This window comes from Leptinotarsa decemlineata, unplaced genomic scaffold (assembly GCF_025532065.1).
Source record: "Leptinotarsa decemlineata unplaced genomic scaffold, Ldec_3_MD MMD2_tig00026358_RagTag_RagTag, whole genome shotgun sequence".
Taxonomy (NCBI): Eukaryota; Metazoa; Arthropoda; class Insecta; order Coleoptera; family Chrysomelidae; genus Leptinotarsa; species Leptinotarsa decemlineata.
Window position 1 is genome coordinate 2,036,319 of NW_027412703.1, and position 22,862 is coordinate 2,059,180.

The following is a 22,862-nucleotide window of genomic DNA, read 5'->3' on the forward strand; positions in this document are numbered from 1 at the left end:
ATTGTGATTTTCCACCGACAATACTTTGTAGTTGTGGATTAATTTTACTTGTACCAATTATCAAAAGAGATTCGAGATGCTCATCGGTTGATTGAGATCTGTAAACATTCTTTGTTTACTTCATCTTGGAAAACGTTTTCTCACACAAGTAAGTAGTACCAAAAACCGAAAACAACCCACGAGCAAATTGTTCCAGTGGAAGACTCTTATAAAATTCCAACAAAGATGAATTTTGATATTTGTTCTTAAGCATATCACTGCACCATAAATCAATAATTTCCATTTGGACTTCCGGAGCCAGGGTTTCAATGTCAGAATCAAAAGGATTTTGAAAAAGCCTAATTTCATTCGCAATGACATCAAAATCTGAAAAACGAGTATCAAAATTTATCTTCAAAGCACTCAAAGTTTCGATTGCAAAATTGACGGAAAATTCAGTCTCTTTCGTGTGGCTAAATATTTCACATGTTTCAAAATGTGTGGAACATTTTTTACGTAATAACGATTGAAATAGTATTATTTTCTGCCTGAAGGATTTGATATTGGTGTATAAATCAGGGAGAAGCTGATTTTCTCCTTGCAATCTCAAATTCAGTTCGTTCATATGATTTGTCAAATCGACATAGAAAGCTAACTTCCACATCCATTCACTATTTTCTAAATCGGCAAAAAGGGCGCTGCTTCTCATTTAAAAAAATTTCGATCTCTGCTCGAAGTTCAAAAAAGCGCTGAAGGACTTTTCCGCAACTAAGCCAGCGTACGGCAGTATGATATGGTGAATCATTTTCTCCAATCTGTTGAATAAACTCGTGGAATTGTCGGTGATTCAGCCCAGTGAATCTGATGAAGTTAACAACTGATATGACTGGTTTTAGAACTTCAGATATATCCAAACATTTTCCGCACAAGGACTGTTGATGAATGATGCAATGTAAGACAAATGGTTTTGAACCACCATCATTTTCTACAGCCTTTGACACAAGTGCAACCACTCCTTTATTTTTACCATACATATTTTTGCCTCCATCAATTGTTATAGATTTCAAATTTCTCCATCGAAGGTTCTTTTTATCAATTGCATTTTCAACTCCCTTAAGAATATCTGCCTCAGTTTTCGTGCCGTGAATACTATCAATATCAAGAAGTTCTTCATAGCTTTTATCTACTCAGCGAATAAAAATCAACACCTGAGCAGTATCTGACACATCCGTTGACTCATTCAATGCTAGAGAAAACCACTCATGATGTCAGACAGTTGATATGATATATTTTCTGCGATGTCTTGCACCCTCCGAGCCACGGTGTTTGCTGACAAACTGACCCTTTTGAATAAATTTACCTTTTCGGGGCATATTTCTTCGGCTACTGCAATCAAGCATTCTTTCATCATTTCTCCATCGGTGAATGGTTTGCCACGTTTTCCGATTTCAAGAGCCACACGAAAGCTGGCGCGAGTTGCAGACTCTTGTTCAGTATTCGCTTTGGTAAACAAAGATTGCTGCGATTTGAGTCCGCGTTTGAAAGCTTCAAATTTTTCCTTCCTCAAACTTCCTGTATACTTGGAGTAACTTTGAAGATGTTTCGATTCATAGTGTCGTTTAATGTTATAGTCTTTGAGAACAGCTATGGTTTCATTACAAATTAAACATAGCGCCTTATTACTGGACTCAATCACAAAATACTGAAAATTCCATTTTTCTTGGAACGTTCTGCATTCACTATCAATTTTTCGCTTCTTTTTCATACTAACAAATCACACATAAAAACAATAAGTCAAATCAAAATACTTTTATTGACGGGTGTTACTTTATTTCACAATAGACAGTTTCGCTTCCTTCGCCTTTCCTACGCAGACTAACTCGCAGTTGCGCCGCTAGCCTTTTTATATGCAATTATTACTGCCATCTCGAGGTGATCGGAATACACTAGCTAGAACCACAACTTTCTCGAACCAACGCGGTAATTCCAAATATTTAACTACGCCTAATGCCACTTAGCGGGTAGCTGAAAAAGATAGTACATAGTACCACTACTCGCCACTAGATGTCGTTAAGTGTCACAGTACCCAAAAATAATTGAAATGCAAAAAAGCGTAAGTTCACTTAGGTCACGAACTTTGCGACTATCCTAGTCTAGAAATATAGTTAAGGGCAGAAATTGGCCCTTGGAACAAACTGAAAAAATCATTATGGCCCGAAGGCTTCAAAGTTTGGAGACCCCTGGTCTGGAACATCGAAGAAAGGGAGGTGTTCAAGTACCTTGACACATTTGATTCCACAAAGAGCGGTGTAATAAGTTATATATATTATATTTTTCGTTGAATTTTAGATACCATAACACATGTGTTTTCGTATAAAAAGGGAACCTTATCAGCTCTCAGAAATAACCTTAAGGCCAACAGAGCCAAGCTATTTAAAGGAAAAATCGTTAAAATTAACTGCTTGATGCTAAGAAATTCGATATTTTGAAATATTCCACCTCATCATTCATTTCATTATCTTTCGTTAACGATATAAAATATGTTATCCAGACTGTATACCCCATTTAGAATAAAAGTCAAAAAGCACTCAAAAGTATAATAAATATCGACATTTATTTTATGAGCTCAAAAGTTAACGACATGATAAAATTAAGGCATCCGAGGTAGTCTACATAAATATGTTTATTCAAGGAAGCAAAAATATCAAAATAACCCTTGCAGTGACATCTATATATCAGTAGCAGGCTCACGACATTAGAAATATCGGGAACTAGACGTGAATTCCTTGCGGACTTATTCACCGGACCATGAAGTGGCGATAAGAGTACCAGTCTTGGAAACAATTTCAGGCTTTCCGATTGGTAAGAACGTTTCTGAAAGAATGTTAATTACATCCCCTAACAGAGTTAAGGTGGAGCGTTTATTTTTGAAAATTTTCAAGGCAGTCGTGCGCGGAGATTTGGTGAATCTAGTTGAATTTCCTACAGTAGCTGGAAATTCTGGGGGAAATTTTGAGTGAATTGAAATAGTGAGATATTTCAAGTCACTGTTTCGAGAAGTGATACTTATTGAGTTTTGGAAATATTCGCGGGTTGAATCAATTTAGTGATTTAAAGAACATTTTCGAGTTCCTGGTAAGAGTTTTTGGGGAAAGAATGGCTTTATTTGGAAACGTCAGGAGAGTCCATCTACGTTAATTTGGTGAATGATTAGTGACTGGATTAACTATAAATCGGTTTAATTCGTGAGGTTGCAGTCAATAGCTGGTCTGTCACAAAGAAAACTCTTTGTTATATGTCAAGCTTTCGGTATATTTCACACCTTCGTCAGGACAACTACAATAATAAGATTATATATCTTGTAAAAAATATATAAATATGGAGAACTTACTAACGTGAGAATAAAATATAAAATGGTTCAAAAACAGTTAGAAAAACATTAATAAATGACAGTTGATAAAAATTTTGGCTGACAATGTCGAGTGGGAAAATTCTGAATGATATTCGAATTACTAGATCTTTTATTTTCTTTATCATATTTCAGTAGGTACGTGTAAAAAGACTATCAATATCAGTTCGTTTATTCATTGAATGTTCTTCGTTATTAATATGTATCATTTCCAAAAATATTCTTTTAGTCGTATTGGTTTCTCTATCTAAAATATTTGGATTTTCAAAATTAATTTTATGATCCTCCGAAGAAATTTTGAACGTATTTAATTCATATGATCTCAATATCCAATTCACTATTGAAGAGGAAATAAACAACTCTATTCCTTTCCTCGATATGAAGTTATTGAGATCAGAACAAAATATTATCATCACTGAATGGTACAGAAAACCAACATCAAGTAATAGATTTATTAATTACCATTCCTATCATCCAAATAAAATGAAAATCAATTTAATAAAATCATTAAAAAACAGAATCATCAAAATTACCCATCCCGATTTACGAAACCAAAGTTTGTCTAATTTCAGTAAAATTCTGATCCAAAATTCTTATCCTAAATCTTTAGTAAACAGAATTTTATTTTGTGAAAGAACAAACTTTCAAAATAATAATGAAGAAGTTGAATATAACAACGTTATACCTTCATTCATATATAAATCACTCCTATATATTCAAGAATTGACACCAAAATTAATTAATGTATTCCGAAATAATAACCTCAAAATATCTAAAACAAATGTCACTTCTATATCTGAATTATACAGAAAACTAAAAGCTCCAATTTCAAATAAACAAAAATCCAATTTAGTATAGAAAATTTCTTGTATGGATTGCTCTAAAACATATATAGGACAAACATCTAGACCTCTAAGTAGTCGTATCACTTCCCATAAGAGCGCCTGTAGACAAAATGTTAATTCTTGTGCATTAACAGAACATGTTAATTCGGAGGATCATAAAATGAATTTTGAAAATCCAAATATTTTAGATAGAGAAACCAATGCAACTAAAAGAATATTTTTGGAAATGAAACATATTAATAACGAAGAACATTCAATGAATAAACGAACTGATATTGATAGTCTTAGTAAAATTTACACGTACCTACTGAAACATGAAAAAGAAAATAAAAGATCTAGTAATTGGAGTCTCATTCAGAACTTTCCCACTTGACATTGTCAGCCAAAATTTTTATCAACTGTCATTTATTAATGTTTTTCTATCTGTTTTTGAACCATTTTATATTTTATTCTCACGTTAGTGAGTTCTCCATATTTATATATTTTTTACAAGATATATAATCTTATTATTGTAGTTGTCCTGACGAAGGTGTGAAATATACCGAAAGCTTGACATATAACAAAGAGTTTTCTTTGTAACAGCCCAGCTATTGACTGCAACCTCACGAATTAAACCGATTTATAGTTAATCCAGTCACTAATTATTCTGTTTTATATATATATATATATATATATATATATATATATATATATATATATATATATATATATATACAGGGTGTCCCTGGACTTCCTCTTTTCCTCTCGGGAATGTATAGATGGGGTCAAAATATCACCAGTACTTCATATAACGTTTTTTCCTAAAATCCTTCGTTACCAAGGGCCCTCGGGTTACAAAATGAAAAATGTTTTTCTTTGATAACTTTTCAAGTGAATATTCAAAATCATTCAAATTTTGGTGATTGACTAAACAAATGAATTCCTTCGATGAGCTTTCATGCAGGAGTCAGTTGTTTTGCTACAAAGTCAGGAACGGACTACCCCCGATGGTCCACACCCCAAAACTTTGAAATGACAGATATTTTTCAATATTTTTCAACAAATTAAGGTTACTTGGACAATTTTATGAATAAAAGTACTCGTGTGGAAAGTCGATCGGAGCAACGAGTCTTGATAAAAATGTAGTTTCACTCGACGACATCAAACCCGCTCGTCCACCATTATTTGAAATGAATAATTATCAAAGCAGAAATAATAATGATAACGTTAATTCAACAACATTTATACTGAGATGTCTACCATTATTCGGAAATATTATTTTTTAAGGAAAATGGAAATGATAGGTAAAATGTTCATAACGAATTTTTATAATGCAAACACGTTTAACTAACGAAACTCAAGAGCCTCAAGAGCAAACAGAAATGAAAAATCCGCTACAGAAACTGCTCGATATGACCACCTTCTCTCTCTATACATTTTCTTAGTCTGCGAAGACACCCTCTCTGTACTTGAAATAGCATTCCAGGGTCGTTTCGTATGGCTTCACAATGTAATGTTATTCTATTCAACAATGCATCTCTTGTGTGAATAGGTGTAGCGTAAATAAGGCTTTTTAGATGCCCCCACAGAAAGAAATCCAATGGATTTAAATCCGGAGACCGCGATGGCCATGAATATGGCCCACCTCTACCAATCCATCTATTGTGGAAAATATGGTTCAGATGGTCACGCACAATCAAACTAAAATGAGGAGGAGCGCCATCATGCATAAACCACATATCTCTTCGGATTTGCAATGGAACATGTTCCAAAAGTCCATTCAAATCGTTCTGAATGAACTCCAAATAACGTTCTCCATTCAATCGGTCCTGTAGAACGAATGGTCCTATAAGATGGTTTCCTATGATACCAGCCCAAACATTCACGTTGAATTTCCGTTGGTGTTTGGTTTGCAATATCCCATGGGGATTTTCTTCGGCCCATATATGGAGATTATGAGAGTTGATAACTCCATCTCTACTGAAACCTGCTTTATCAGTGAATAAAACTCGATTAATAAAAGTCATATCCTCTCTTTGCCTATCCATGAACCAATTGGCATATTCCAGTCGTGCTGGAAAATCTTGAGGTGTCATGGCATGTACCTTCTGGATGTGAACTGGGTGGAGCAGTTGTTCCCTAATTATTCTATGAATAGTGGACTTGGATGTATGGAACTGTTCTGATAGATTTCTGATGCTCATTGAAGGATCATCAGCGACGGATTCCAGAATATTTTCCTCCAATACAACGGTACGTACAGTCCTAGGAGCGCCCTCACCACCTCGTTTTGGCAAAACTGTCCTACAATAATATCGAAATAAAACAACGTGCTCAAATTAATTATCAATTATTACATACCTGTCTCCCTCAAGCTGCGATCGACACGCTCGAATGTTTCTCTTGACGGTACCGTTCGATTGGGAAAATGCTCGGAATACAGACGACGAGCTTCTGCAGCATTACAAAATGCTCGTCCATAAAATACATGCATATCTGCATATTCATTGAATGTAAACTGTTCGGCCATATCAAAAAAATTCAAAATATCCTATAGAATATTGACAATACAATGATAGTCATATGACAACGCACCACTCAACAAAACAAAATCGCATTCCAGTTTCTCATTTTTTATCAAAACTTTCTAAAAGGTTTTTTGTCAACATCTGTGAAAGAAATGGAACATAATTATTCCCTGGATATTTTTCACCTGATCATGTGCAGCCGTTTTTGTAGTTCATTCGTTTGCTTTTTATTAGTATAGTAAATATTTTTTCCGATGTGCGTTTTTTCAGCTAAATTTAGATTCGTGTTAAAGAATTTCTCCCATAAAATTATAATTATCAGTGAAACTCCTCAACAGTTTAGCTGTGAAGAAGAATTTGAAACATTCGAATGTTGAGTTTCATGAGATTCAGATAACTGATCAACACGAAACGTGATTATTCCACACGTATTATGTACATACAAAATATGGAATGAATTCGATATTTCATAGTAGAGTAGCTTGTTAGTCTAAAAACACCACGAATCTACAGAACTTGATATTTCTTTTGAAAAAATATCTGCTATCACAATTGTGACTTAAACTTCCATATAGGTACTGTACTTTTTGTTTACGACTTCATTTTAGCATACTTTGTATTATTCCTGTTATAAATGTTGTTGAATTAACGTTATCATTATTATTTCTGCTTTGATAATTATTCATTTCAAATAATGGTGGACGAGCGGGTTTGATGTCGTCGAGTAGAACTACATTTTTATCAAGACTCGTTGCTCCGATCGACTTTCCACACGAGTACTTTTATTCATAAAATTGTCCAAGTAACCTTATTTTGTTGAAAAATATTGAAAAATATCTGTCATTTCAAAGTTTTGGGGTGTGGACCATCGGGGGTAGTCCGTTCCTGACTTTGTAGCAAAACAACTGACTCCTGCATGAAAGCTCATCGACGGAATTCATTTGTTCAGTCAATTACCAAAATTTGGATGATTTTGAATATTCACTTGAAAAGTTATCAAAGAAAAACATTTTTCATTTTGTAACTTCGAGGGCCCGTACCTTGGTTACGAAGACTTTTAGGAAAAAAAGTTATATGAAGTACTGGTGATATTTTGACCCCATCTATACATTCCCGAGAGGAAAAGAGGAAGTCCAGGGACACCCTGTATATATATATATATATATATATATATATATATATATATATATATATATATATATATATATATATATATATATATATATATATATATATGTTGTAAATTAAACTTCACTATTAATTTTTGTTCATTTTATTTTATCAATGGTTAATCCGATTATTCTACCGACTTTACTCATCAATAAAGTTGGTTTGTGATAACTCTGCTAATATTATTTCATTTCCTCAAACCCTTAAAAACCCACGCATTTAAGCCGTGGCTGAATCCAGTCTCTGAGGATATAATTGGTGCCATAACCAAGCCATTGCTCTACGAAGATTAAAAGGTAGAAAAAAATTCAGCTGTTGACCAAGTTGTCCACTAATTTTCAATCCGTGTGATCAGGACGGATTTCAAACTCTTTCTGATCTGGTGGCAGCAACTCTCACGTTATCAAACTAAATTAGAAATAAATACCTTCGGCTGAACGATCCCATATACAGGGGGCTGTATTTTTCTGGTGAGAGTAAACTGAGATGATTATTATATATCAATAGTAGTGTATAGGGATCGTCAATTCGGACCCGTCGGTCATTCATTACAGCGGTATATATCAGAAATACGCAACGGACGGTGACTGATCAGCCATAGTCCGTCGCGTATTTCTGATATGTGGAATCAAATGTGCCAAATCACTTGAACACTTTCCGTGAAAGTATCTGTAGAAGAGAGACAAATCTCAAACCTTTCTTCGATGTTCCAGGCTATCAAGGTTGCACGTGATGTTCGCGTCTCCAGTCAGCCGGATGGCCCTTTTCTGGATGAAATCCAGCAACTTCAGGGTATGTTTGGGGGCAGAGCTCCATACATGAGAACAATACTTCAAAGAAGGTCTGAACTGAGCTTTATAAAGCATTAAAAGATACTGAAGTGTGTATAGTTTTCTGGTTCGTAACTGTGTACCGAGCTTTTGAGAAGCAACCTTTATAATTCCAGCGACATGATTGTGCCAAGACATATCGGTGTCCATTTCAACCCCCAACAAACGTATCAAAGCAGAAAGCGGATTTGTCTAACTTGACATTATTATATCCGGTTCGGAGATATTTATCTTCTTGGAGAAAGCCAATGCCTGGGTTTTTGTGGCATTGAATTGAATCTGACTACTTTCACCCCAATTTGATATCACTTCTAGATCCTCATTAAGATATGCAACCTCCTGCTGCCGGAAAAGAAGTGCCTCCGTAACCGATGTCCTGGAATTCAAATGGAATGAAGAGATAAGTATGCTATCGTCAGCAAAGCAATATATTGGATTCTTGGTTCCAATAAGTCGTTGATATACAATAAAAAGACAATGTGGATCCCTGGGGAACACCAGCATTGATAGTGAAAGTATTCGAGAGATATCCATCGACAGCCACTTGCAAGGAAAGTTCTTCTAGGAAGCTGAAGAGCCATAGAATCGAAGTTTGGCCAGCAAACCCTCATGCCACACACGGTCAAAGGCCTTAGAAATATCAAGCGCAACAGCTTTTGATAATCCATATTTCTCGATTGCGTTATTCCATATATGGGTGACAGAATAGAAAGTCGCCTGTTGATCTTTGTTTCCGAAAGTCATATTGACGATCGCTCAAGATGTTGAAGACTTCCAAATATTTGAGGATATGATTGGTTAAGACTTTCTCCATGATTTTTCATATCACTGATAGCGAAGCGACTGGTCTATAGTTATTTGCAAGATTTGTCTTGCCCTTTTTGGGAAAAGGCTGAACACGAGCAATCTTTCAACAAGAAGGGAAAACCCCTTCTTTGTAAGGCAGGTTGTAAACTCTGCAGAATATTGGTGCGAGTTCATTTGCGCACTTACCTGACCAGACGCTGTCGAAAAGTAATTTCCGGAATTGTGGATTCTAGAGTGCGAATAGTGAGTGGCGCCTTTTCCATAAAATCGACTGTAGAGTGGGACGTAAATTGTTCAGCTAGTAGATTTGCTTCTTCTATGGCTGTTGTTGCAATTGAACCATCCGCTTACTGGTGGAATTGTGGAATTTGTAAAGTTGTCGCTTCTAAAGATTGGTCAAACCACCAACGCCGACATCAAAACTTGGCAAGCTAACTTGGGTGTCACACCAACAGGTGATTCCGCTTATGTCTCACTTGCGTTAACGCAGTTTTTTTATCAAGTACTCATCTTGGTTCTTCACATTTTGTCTTGAATCGAGGACTGTACTGATGATGGTCATCAGGCTGAAACAGCTGTGAATGATCAAAATAGTATTCATCTATTCATCTTCAGATTTTTACGGAATTATTTTTTGACGATTTTGACAAAAAATAGTACATTCGACTATAATATTGTTATTCTGCTTCATATTTAGATGACACAATCATTTTCAGATACTTCTATTCATTATTGCCAAACATACTCGATCATATACACATTTTAATACATTACAATTACAATGTAATTGGCGGGCAGTGTATCTCATTTCTTAATTCAAGAATATTTTTCAAAATCAAGAATATGATGAATTTTCAATGTTTAATAATGGTTATATTGTTTCAGTATTTTTCATCTGTTTCCTTCCTCATCATGTTTTCATGCTGTGGTTCCATTTATATCCTACAGCTCAAGAGGAGTATAACGAATGGTGGCATGTATTGAAAATAGTAGGATTCTGTTTGAGGTAAGTGAACCTTTTACTTCCAATGATAAGGAATATCATAACACTACTTATGGTCGTATATTTCGGACAATTATTAAATTAATTCAAAATGGAGGTTTTCGAAGCTGGAAGAATGTAAAAAAAGTAGGTACAATCCAGACTTGAGGGCTGTCGAATGATGTATCATTTCGCACACAACTGCAGCTGTGTTGCATTCTGAATTAGTTGTTTAATACCAACCAATCTTCGCTGGACAGATACTTCTTATTGTTTACATCAGTGGTTAACAAACTACGGGTGGCGATCCACTGGTGGGTCAAGGCAGCAATTTGGATGGGTCGCGGAAATAGATTAAAAACACTCAATACTTTTGAATTGTTTTTTCCATTTTGGATAAAGGCTAGAGGAGAGTATCCAGTTCTTTCGAACATAGCCTCAAAAGAGCTGATGGGTTTTCAACCACATATTTGTGTGAGAGGGCATTCTCCACTTTGGTATATTGAAAAAAAAATATAAATATATAGGCTTTGTGTGGAGAGTGACCTGCATTTAAAGCTTCCAACTTTCAACCCAGATATAGAATATCTTTAAAATGGTAAGCACCAGCTCCACTAGTCACATTAATTAGGAACATAAGCCTCATTTTTTCATTTTTGTATTGGTTTAGTTTCAAGATTCTGAACTGAAATTCTTTTTTCGTACTGTATTTTATCTTCAATTACATCACCTTTACCATTTTCTTTCAGAGGTGTATTCCTCAATATTGAATTTTCACGATAATTTTGAAAATACTATTAGTAATAATAATTTTGCTTAATATTATTCAATATGTAGGTCTCGAAAAAATCCTCAATGGAGGTGGGTCCCCTGGCAAAAAGATTTGGAAAACGCAGATCTACATAATTACTTACTTGGGAGAAGGAAATATTAAGAGCAGATAGTCAGTGGTTCACAGATGGATCAAAAACACCTTTCGGTTCTGGGGCAGGTGTTTCAGAGATTGGAAGAATCCAATCTAAAAAGTCTAAATTGGTAGAAAATTGCCAAAAACGACTCTCCTCAATAGGAAGACAACAGATTGTCTCTGTTCTGGATTCCTGGCCATACTGGCCTGGAAGGCAATGAAGCTGCTGACTACCTTGCAAAGGAGAGTGCTACAAGCAGCTTCATCGGACCAGAATCTGTCATTGGCATCGCTATAGGCGTTGCCAAACAAAAAATGAACACCTGGATGGGTTCTTCTGATAGATTGATACCAAACAGTTGTTGGACTACAGTAGACTGTCGGAAGACAGTGTGTGTCGTCTCTGTTTGGAAAATGATGAAACAGCAGAGCACATACTTTGTGTCTGCCCCACTGGGCACCGAATCAGGTTTCAGAACTCGCGGTTTGCCTCCCTTTTGGAGTGTTGTGTTCACATATTACGAATTCTTTTTTTTTATTTTCATAATACGCACTCAATAACACAGAGACACACATATATAAGATAATATTGCTCAGAGGCCTTCCAATTTTCGAAAGCCTCTGAGCTAAATTACCTTGGAGATTTGTATTTTGTGAATTATTTGTGATACAGGAATTATAAGGGTCATTTATTAATATTTTGTGAAAGTTGACATATTTGCTCCGACATATTCTCCTGATAATTGCATATGGGAGTGTAGTTTGCTACTAGCAAGATGATAAAGCGCGTCATAATTACGAAACGTCGTCCCATTACTCGATCGAATACTTTAATATTAATATAATAATGGGGAATGTCTTCGCGATTAATGTCCTAGATTCTATGAAGTCTGAAGTGTCTTCGAATATATTAATATCTATACCGGGTGTCCCACATTTTATGTGACAGGCAATATCTGGTTTGTTGAAGGAGATACACAAAAATGTTTCATACAAAAGTTTTAGGAGTTCATGAGAGCTATATTTTGATATAATTTTTAAATATACAGGGTGTTTGGTTTAGGTGCTACAGACCAAAATTCCATTTTTTAAAATAGAACGCCCTGTATATCATTACATATTCAGATGCTACGTTAAATTCTGATATCATTTCATGTTTGGTTTTTGAAATTCGGTTACGGCGTTGTTGAGTTATTGCTTAAAATGTAAAGTCTTGAGAACGACTATTATTTTTAAAAATATCTCATACAATTATTCTCTCTGCATCAGATCACATGAAAATTAGTCAAAATTTTGGGTGTTCGAAGTAATGGTTTCAATTTTGAGTTGTGGAATTCAGTCAGGAATCATTTTGAATATGAAACAATTGCGAAATTGAAAGAGGTGTATTCGAAAACAAATCTTTAATTAATAACAATGTAAATAATATAACTTGATAAATCATTTCATTAGAATGGTAGGTACCTAGAAATAAGTCATAAAAATTGTTCAAAGTGATGCCCATTAGATATTATACAGGCTTCGAAACGTCGAATCACTTCTCTCGTACAAGTCGCTCTTATAATATCAGGCGTAATATCACTGCACGCTAGTCGAATTTTCATTTTCAGATCATCCACATTCAAAGGGGGAGTAGTGAAAACAATATCTTTTAAATAACCCCATAGGAAAAAATCAAGCGGTGATAGATCTGGGGAACGAGCCGGTCACCGAATTGGACCCTTATTACCAATCCATCTACTTGGATACGTTCTATCCAGATATTCAGTAACAACCTGTGAATTGTGAGGAGGAGCACCATCTTGTTGCCACCAAATTCCTTGTCGTTCTGCTATGGGAATATCTTCCATCAACTGGATCAAATCATTTTCTAGAAAATGTAAATATCGCAATCCATTGAGATTTTCATTGAAAAAGTAAAGTCCTATGATGCGGCCATTGAACAATCCACACCATACATTAATACTCCAAGTAGTTTGAAAATTACTTTCGCGGAAACAGTGGGGATTTTCTTGAGACCAATAGTGACTGTTATGTCGATTCACAACTCCATTATTGTGGAATCGCGATTCATCGCTCCACAAAATTTGACTGAATATGTTAGGACTTTCATGTAATATTGCCTGAATACAAGCAATGAATTCAAGTCGTCGTTCAAAGTCCGTGGGTTTCAAACCTTGTACCAACTGAATTTTGAATGGGTGGTATTTATTTTCTTTCAGAATTCTCTGTACATTAGATTTACTCACACCGACTTCTTCTGCAAGAGTACGGATAGAAACATGTGGATGAATAATAATATAAGCCAACACATTGATCTCTAAATCTTCAGTTCTAACAGATCTCGTATGATGACGATGCTTTATAGTAGAAGGAAATGACCCAGTTCGCAATTTTTCTACAACTCTCGAAAAAGTCATTCGTGACGGAATGGGTCTGTCTGGAAAACGTTCTTGGTATAGACGTTGTGCTTGACGGCAGTTTTTCTGACATTCCCCAAAAATTAATAACATATCAATGCAATCACTTGGACTAAACGCGAAAGGCATACTGGAGTTTTCGCACAAAGAACACAGTTACTGTTTTGCAAAGAATCACTGAATCGAACTGACAAGTAGATACAATTCAACAACATTTGTTACTATGGCATCAACAAGCATAAGCTACTTGATGAAATTGTGCAATATAAAGCAATTCACCCTCAAGTTAGTCACATTCTCAAGAATTTCAATATTATATTCAACTGATATCGATATCGTATCGTAGAGGTGAGAATAATGGTTTGTATTCAGTAGTAGTCTAGTTCACTTTAATAAAAGATATAGACTGGATTCGCCTGTCACATAAAATGTGGGACACCCGCTATATTAATCTCTATCTGTATCTCACAGCACTTGAGCCACATGTGACCCATTGTACATCCTCCCGAGGAATTATCCTCCTAGGTCATCGTCCATCCTGTCCTTTCCAGGAAGGTGAACAAGCCATTAGAAGATATCTCCTTTATATCAGCAGGTGTAGGCCAAGACTCGCCGAATACACACTCTCTGCCAACCTTGAGGTGTCTCACAGCGGCCTCCGCGAAGTTTTTGGAAGGTGTAGCAACATTACTGTCGTAGCGCGGCTTCTTCAACCTTCTTGGGATTCCCTCCATGGAGGTGAATAACTGAGGGCGCTTTCCTGCTGGGGAGCCTATTCCTTGCTTTTATTCAAGGTGGAGCTCTTGGCGCTCGCCGGAAGTGCCCTTGCTGTTGCAGGTGGAGTGGGGGAGGAGGAAGGTGTACTTATATTTGCTGCCACTCCTGACTCGCTCTACAATTCGGCTTCAGGAGAGACCACTCCACTGAACTACAGGCTCTAAGGTTGGTCGAAAACACCATCAGCGAGATCAACGCTAACAGAAAAGTGCACATTGTGCCCTTATACATCTCAAAGGCCTTCGACCGAGTATGGCACGAAGGCCTCCTGCACAAGTTAAACGCGTTCGACCTACCTCGGGGCCTGATCCGGTGGATCGGGTCTTTTCTGAAAGACAGAACTTTTCAGGTCAGAGTAGAGGGCTCTCTGTTTGATAGCAGAGAGATCCTCGCTGGAGTGCCACAGGGGGCCGTGCTCTCTTCGACGCTGTATTCACTCTACACCAGAGACCTGCCCAGGTCCGAGCGAGTGAAGATATCCCTGTATGCCGATGACACGGCTCTTCTCTCATCTTCCATGGGTCGAGAGCTCGGCGTCGTCTACATGCAACGTGCATTGGACGACCTCGAGCGCTGGTACCTCGATTGGAAGATCCGAGTAAACCCGGAAAAGACTCAGGCGATAACCATGGGAAGATTACTATCTTCTCCGGCCAGAAAAGTGACAATCTCTGAAAAGGAGATTGACTGGCAAGCGCGGGTAAAGTACCTCGGCCTTCTAATAGACCGTAGGCTCACTTGGATCCCGCACATCATGTGCGTTAAGTCTAAGATAGAGGGTCGGATAGCCAGTCTGTACCCTCTGATCAACAGAAAATCAAAAATGAGCACGAAGAACAAAATCATGATCTATAACACGATGTTCAAGCCTGTCATCATGTACGCTTCAGGCGTCTGAGGACAAGCGGCTCCGTCCAACATTTCCATTTTGGAAAGGTTGCAAAATGAGTTGATTAGGATGATTGTGAATGCTCCTTGGTTCGTGCGGAACGAAGCCATCCGCAGAGATTTGCAGCTGCCTTCCATTCGGCAGTCCATCCAGTCGAGGAATGAGAGAGTTTTTGAAAGAACGGAAACTCATGAAAACCCGTTAGTTAGGGAAGCCACAGATTATGCTGTAGACGACCCCTCTCGATATAGAAGGACCCGACACTCTGTCGAATGAGGCCCTCATGTCCTCCGTTAACGGATGAACAACTTTCTCATCCATCCCACCCCAGCCAGGTAGGGGTATCCCGTGAAGGGCGGCACTGATGTCTAAGGACTTCATGCCGTCATACAATCAGTCATGAACCCATTGGTCCTTTTCGAAAACAACAATCAGTCGAAAGGGTAGGGGAGCTGGACTCCAATCCTGAACAAATTAAAGATGACCTTCTGCTGCTGCCTCGCTCTCTTTCTTCTTCCAGCCTCGGCGCCGCAAATGAGCTTACGCCGTGGCAGATCACCTCTTGAGGTTATCTGCCAGCCTCATTCCGAGCGGTAGATTGGAGTGGACATTTATGTTCATCCCCAGCCACCTTAGATTGAGGTGAGCACTTCTGTTCAGCCTCGGGATTGGTTTTTGTTTTTATTGTTTCAGATTTTGTGTTTGTTTCGTTCATGTGTTCCCACGAGTAGCAAGGGAAGAATTGGTCACTCTGGCAGACCCCGCATGACCAGTGGAAGGCTGATTATAATAAGGTTTCGCCCGGTTCCCCAAGGGGATCGTTTGTAACCACATATAACCCTGCAGCTATTCAGCTGTCGGCACTATTCCTTACGCCTTAGTTTGGGTAGGCTGGTCCACGGTGGCATGTTTTGCAAAGGCTTTTGGGGAGTTTTAGTTCCCCTCACCCTACTTATTTATGCCATTGACCAGGAGTCCCTGGTCAGTGGCCACATTGGCCACATTGGCTTCCCGAACAAGGCCCCTTGTCCCCTGGCCGTTCTTCAATCCGCCACCTGGGGACGCGCCCGATAGGTACCCCAACCCACGAGATTTTTTTTCACATCAAATTTATAATTTTGTGTGAGAAAACATATGTTTTAGAATTACCGCTCTCTCATGAAACATTCAGAATACATTTTTTCTCATTTATCTGAAATCCTAACTTCAATAAATACAATGTTGAGATTAGTTTTGAAATGCAATTATCATCAAGGAGTGCTGCCTATCAAAAATGAGTAATCATCATCTGTTACAGCTTCCTGAACTCCTGTGTTAACCCAATAGCACTTTTCTGTGTGAGCCGGGTATTCAGAGACCACTTCAAGCACTACTTGTGTTGTCATCAACCCAGATGGCCCAGAAATACAACATCAACTGCCAATCGTGAAACCAGCTTTAGCTCTACTCACAAACGACACACAGAGGTTTTTTCCTTGTCAGTATAGAATGTTGTGGCTCTGTCTTCAAATATTCTAATACACTCTGTTCTAGGTCACAGAAGAAATTCAAATCAGAAGATGAAAATAATTTCATAAAATGAAGAAACGTACTATTGATCAACTTCATGGAATTATATTCTATATTTTTTTATAGTATCAATCTAAAGCAGAACTGAAATATGTGTATGGAACAATGTGTATCATAATTTGATCAGGTTGTTTCAAAAGTTTCGCCCGTATTCATGAGTCTTCTTTAAACTGTATCATCTCATTCAATTCAATCAAAATAAGCACCATTTCAATCAGTGCACTTCAGCCAACTTTATACATCTCGTTTGTTTGAAGGTGATTGACAATGTTTAGTGGTGTATTTCATCAGTTCGGACTTCCATTGTTTAATATAATATAAATTGATTTGAAATCCCTGAAAAAAATATAAAGAATAACAGAAAATAAAAATTTTATCAAAATAATAGGAAAGAATATACCAGCTGCAACCCTGCAACCAGAAAATAAAAAATTGGAATATTAATAAAAGCTGAAAATTAAAGATTCCAAACCAAGTTACGTCACGACGTTTCGAATGTTATTATCCACAATCGTCTTCGGTTGATAACTGGACTTATTCCTCCGAGATCTACCAGTGTTCCCCTTTGTGGATGATTTCAGCTTGAGCCCACTTGATATTATGTTGATGAGTCGCAGGGTATCCGGTAAACAGTGGCGTAACTACAGGGTGGCAAGTCGGCAAAATGCCACGGGCCCCCAGCCCCCGGTCAAAAGAGAACTCCAAACATTTATTATTTATTATACATGTTACGCAAGCAATCAAGTAGTTAGCAGTTTATAGTTGTAAGAATTGGGTGTTTGTTCCAAATGAGGATGTATTTAATTTGTCAATTGTGAAAATAGGTTGACAATGTCTACTCGGTTAGAATTTTATTCTGATATTTAAAATAATTTATAAGATAACAATCATTTTAATTTTTAATCTACCTATAAAAATAATCATTTACATTGTCGGCAGGTATCGGTAGTACCTATTTGAAAAGCACAAACACTATTTTGACAAAATGTAACCACCAAAACTATTCACCTATGTTCATAATTATAATTATAAAATTGTAAGCTTGAATTAGGCATTGAACAAAAAGGTGGACTTTCGTTACATATATTTTTTCGGCCGCTTCTTTGGCATTTCTTAGCAATCAGATTTTTTATTTAATAAAAACTATAGTATCATTACAAACTGTTCACGGTGTTGTTCTAGAAAGTATCAGACTGGAAGCGAAAAATGAAAGCGAAAGAAGGAGTCCGAAGAACAAAATAAAAAGATACCTAAAATACATCAGTACTTTAAGAATCAAGATAGTATAGAAGAAGAATCAAATGAACAGCGCATGGGAAGGGCAGAAAATGATGTCGTCATAAGTGGCAATATCGCAAAGCCCGATAACAGTGAATATTTAGATTCAGAGCAACCACAACTCGGTACGAGCAAATCTTCAAATGAATCATTTTTGGATATAGTAAAATTGAAATCTTTACCGTACTTTACTGATGAAGGTAACTTCAAAGAACTCAATGTAAAACGGTTTGTGATCGAAATCGAACCCTGTGAACCAAAAGGGTATTTTTTAAGGGATAGAAACAAAATACCTTTCTTGGATAGATATTATTACAATATTACTAAATCTGGCGTGAAGTTAGAACGTACGTTGGGTACTATTCCCTATTGCCTCAAAAAGCATTTTGTGAACCATGTTGGTTATTCACAAATAAGGCATCTAAAAATTTCAACATATTTGGATGGAAGGCTATGATGATTGGAAACATTGAATTTCCTAAAACTCGTTAGATGAATTTGTGAGGATGAACGTCTCTTAGAACCTGAAAGCTTGTTTGAAGTGAACGTATTCTATCGTGTATTAGACATTATCATTAATCAACTGAAATCGCGTTTCCTTGGAATGAATTAAATTGTTTCAGTGTCTTACAACCTGCCACTTTGCAAAATTTGAACGATACTGATTTATTGGAAATGGTTTTAGCTTTTGTCCATCTATATAAAGAAGATATATCCATCTCGTTTTCCAAGGAAATTCTCAGTTTTCGATCCTCTTTTAGACACGAAATAGAAACTTCATCTTCTATAAGAGAACTTGCTGACAAATTAATAATATGTCTTCAAGCTTTCCTGTAGTGTGCACTTCATTTCTATTATTTCTCACCATTCCTGTGACTACAGTTAGTGCCGATCGATCATTTTCGAAACCGAAATTGATAAAAACTTATTTGAGACATTCTATGGGACAGAACAGGTTGAGCAACTTGGCTATTCTATCCATCGAAAATTCTATGGCCCGAAATTTTAACTTTGATGATGTCATTACCACTTTTGCTGAACAAAAAGTCCGAAGGAAGGATTAACATTTTATATTTTGAACACCTTATGTGCTTACAACAATATGATGATTCGGACTGCCTATATCAAATAGCTTTTTCGTTTTTCAAATCATTTTGACTACTCTATGTGCCCATATCAATTAGATGCTGACTGTACTTTAAATTGGGTACTTTTAATTTAAAGTGAATTATCAGAAAATTGAGTACCTAAGTATGATTATAAAGTTTGTATGTACCTATTTAACATAGTGATTTATTATTGTACTCTCACAAGTTAAGGTGTATAATAAGTATTATTGTTGGTTCAGCTCCTTTATATTGGATGGAGGGGGCCCATCTGATGAATTTGCCACGGGCCTCGGTATAGTTACGCCACTGCCGGTAAATGCAATTCTTGGAATCGCAGTCCGCGTTTGGTGGCCTGGTTTTTGTCAAGCTGCTACGGATACTGTTCCCAGATCTGAAGCAGGTCCTGATGTTATACTTGGACCCAATCCTTTTTGTCCTTTCCGACAATCCTCTGATGTAGGGAAGTACAAGTACTCGTTGTGGCGGCTTTAGCTAGAAGACAGCAAGAGCTCCACAAGGAAGAAAAGCCGATATCCACGTGGTGTGTTGGCCAGGCATGCAGTATGGTTTCCTTGTTACTGGCAGCTGGTACAAAAGGTATGAGAAACTCGTTGCCAAATTCCAGAATCATGATACATCAACCATCAGGAGGGGTTACCTGCCAAACAACGGACATTAAAATTCAAGCAGAAGAAATACTCAAAGTAAAAAAACAAATAAACCTACTATATGTGAAACACACTGGACAGCTGCTGGAAAAAGTTGAATTCAGTTTGGAGAGGGATAATTTTATGTCTCCACAGGAGGCTTTATCTTTTGGCCTCATTGACAAAGTTTTAAGCAAAACTGCCGAATAACAAAAGGAAGAGGGGGAATGTAATGTGAAAGTTCTACCAAAAAGTGTAATTGGTACAGAGAAAACGAAAACTACCCCTAAGATCTTTAGCAGAACCTTCGCGAGGTATAACTGACCTATAAATGATATCAAGAAATCTTAAGTTCCTTTTCATATAGGTACTATTTGTGGTGTCTTGTACAGTAAGTCTTTTGTACGGCTCTGATAATAATTTATGCATATAGACTGAGTAACTGAATAATATCAATTTGTTCAGTGGTGTATTTATAATTTTTCATTTATTCCTGACAGATAATAATAAAAAAACAGGGTCCTCAAATCCTCGTCTTGGATTATTATAGGTCGATCACTTCGGAGCTCATCTCCGGAACTATCAGTGTATACTATGACACAGTAGAATTAATATCTATTGAGAAACATATAGTTACAGAAATACATGACATTGAAACGGATAAAACTTTTGAAAAAATCCAATAGCCAAGAAACTGTTTTATGTTTTATAAAAAAGGTGATTTCCATGTGTTCCAATTTTCGTTAATAATAATAGCTGTTTCGTATAAATGTTTTCTTCAAGTCAGTATCTGAAAGATACTTTGTTGCATGATCTACAGAATTTTTGTTATGTGAGAATTTATAAACAAGATAGTTTTTTTCTGTCGATCTTTTGAAGTTTCTCACTCGGTATATATCAATTAGGAAGTTGAAAGTTGAACAAGATTTCCTTACAAACCTACTATCTTTTGAAAATAAATCTTCTTTACTGGATGTAATTCTAATATACATCTCTTGTCTCTTAACCAATCTTTTCAGGAACCAGCTATAACGGTGTTGTTGCCAAGTATTTGGTCCTCATAAGGGTTGAGAACATTCAAATTATCATTTTTCTGAAGTTATTTTATATTTAACTATACACAGGTTTGCTCCTCAGTCGATGTAACAGATAAGTTAAACCTAGACTTTACGATTGATCAGAAAAATACCAATTCAGAGCTATATCTAAAAATAAAATGTTATATCATGGGAAATTCTAGTTTTTGATTTCAGCGCCAAAATACCGCAGTAAAGCGTATAATTCTTTTCAATAATGGCTTTATGACAATCCTTATTGACCCCAACCCTCTTTTTATTGAGGATACACTACAAAAACACACTTTTGTCTATTTTCCACTATATTTCTTTATTGTTGACCGGTTTCGGCTATTACACCATTTTCGAAACTGACTGATCACATTTAAATCTGAGTAATTTATACCTATGTTGCTTATTCTATCATAAATGATTTGATATACCTGATACCCGGTACCTGCGTTTCATATACCTGTAAAATCCATGGACATAACAAAGCTCTCAATATAATGTAGGTTTTGGGATTTGGATTATAGGTTCAGGAGAGGACTATTATTTAAATCAAGTTGTTCGTTGAGGACAATAGAATTGGGATTTTTCTTTGACCTGTTTATTTCCATATATTCCAGCAGATTCACCATTTTCCCTTTTTCGCATGTGTGTAGGATCTTTATCACAGAGTTGAAAAAAGACTCCACAAAACCCTTCACACTCCATCTGAAGAAAAATCTTGAACATTCTACGTTCCTTTTTCCCACAGCATGGGACAAGAAGAAGACTACCTGCATGAACCCCCGTCCACCTGAGATGTATGGACTAATTAAACTACACAAAGAAGGTAACCCAGCCAGACCGGTAGTTTCATATACCAATACCCCTAATTATAAGCTGTCAAAATTCTTAAATTGCAAATTCAGGGAGATCACTAATTTCAAACCTCACACGATACTAAATTCTATAGACTTGACAAACAAACTCAACAACATAACAATTAACAACAACATTAAATTAGTATCGTTTGACATCAAGAACATGTTTCCAAATATTCCAACAGATGAATGCCTTCGCCTGATTAAAAACATATTAGATAGACATAATACTAACCCATATGTCAACAGTGAACTCTGTGAACTGTTCAACACGTGTTTAAAACAAAACTATTTTAAATTTAATAATACATTTTATATACAGAACTCAGGCCTACCGATGGGATCACCGATAAGTCCGTTACTAGCTGATATATTCCTAAACAATTTAGAGACTAATCTAATTTTGAATAACTGTCTTTCTCATAAACATATTGTGTTCTGGTTTAGATATGTAGATGACATATTAGTAGGCTTCGATGGTTCAACTAGACAAATATCTCATTACTTGAAATTCCTCAATAGTCTACACGATAAGATCAAATTCACCGTAGAGATAGAAGAGAACAATGAGATAAATTTTTTAGATCTGACAATAACCAAAAACAATGATAAACTCGGCTTTAACATGTTCCGAAAAAACACATTGACAAATTGCACAATACCTTTTGACTCTTTTAACCCGATTGTTACGATACAATTTTGCTTTGTTATAAATTAAACAATTTATTTATACTTTTAATAAATAATCGGTTAGTTTATTCATTTCCACATGCGAATTTATGTATATTTAAAACCTTTCTAACCCGCCTATGA

The 22,862-nt window shown here is 36.4% G+C and overlaps 1 protein-coding gene and 1 pseudogene across 1 annotated transcript in view; both read left to right on the forward strand.

Moving 5' to 3' along the window:
* Nucleotides 1-21,785, forward strand: part of LOC141486618 (neuropeptide CCHamide-2 receptor) — a 141,586-nt gene extending 119,801 nt beyond the window's left edge. The window contains exons 6-8 of the mRNA XM_074184871.1: nucleotides 10,433-10,553; nucleotides 16,820-16,999; nucleotides 17,056-21,785. Of these exons, the coding sequence (XP_074040972.1) occupies nucleotides 10,433-10,553; nucleotides 16,820-16,999; nucleotides 17,056-17,104 (350 nt within the window). The 3' untranslated portion in view covers nucleotides 17,105-21,785. The remainder of the gene's footprint in view (nucleotides 1-10,432; nucleotides 10,554-16,819; nucleotides 17,000-17,055) is intronic.
* On the forward strand, nucleotides 18,404-20,335 carry LOC141486525 (ATP-dependent Clp protease proteolytic subunit, mitochondrial pseudogene; annotated as a pseudogene).
* Nucleotides 21,786-22,862: the final 1,077 nt, after the last annotated feature.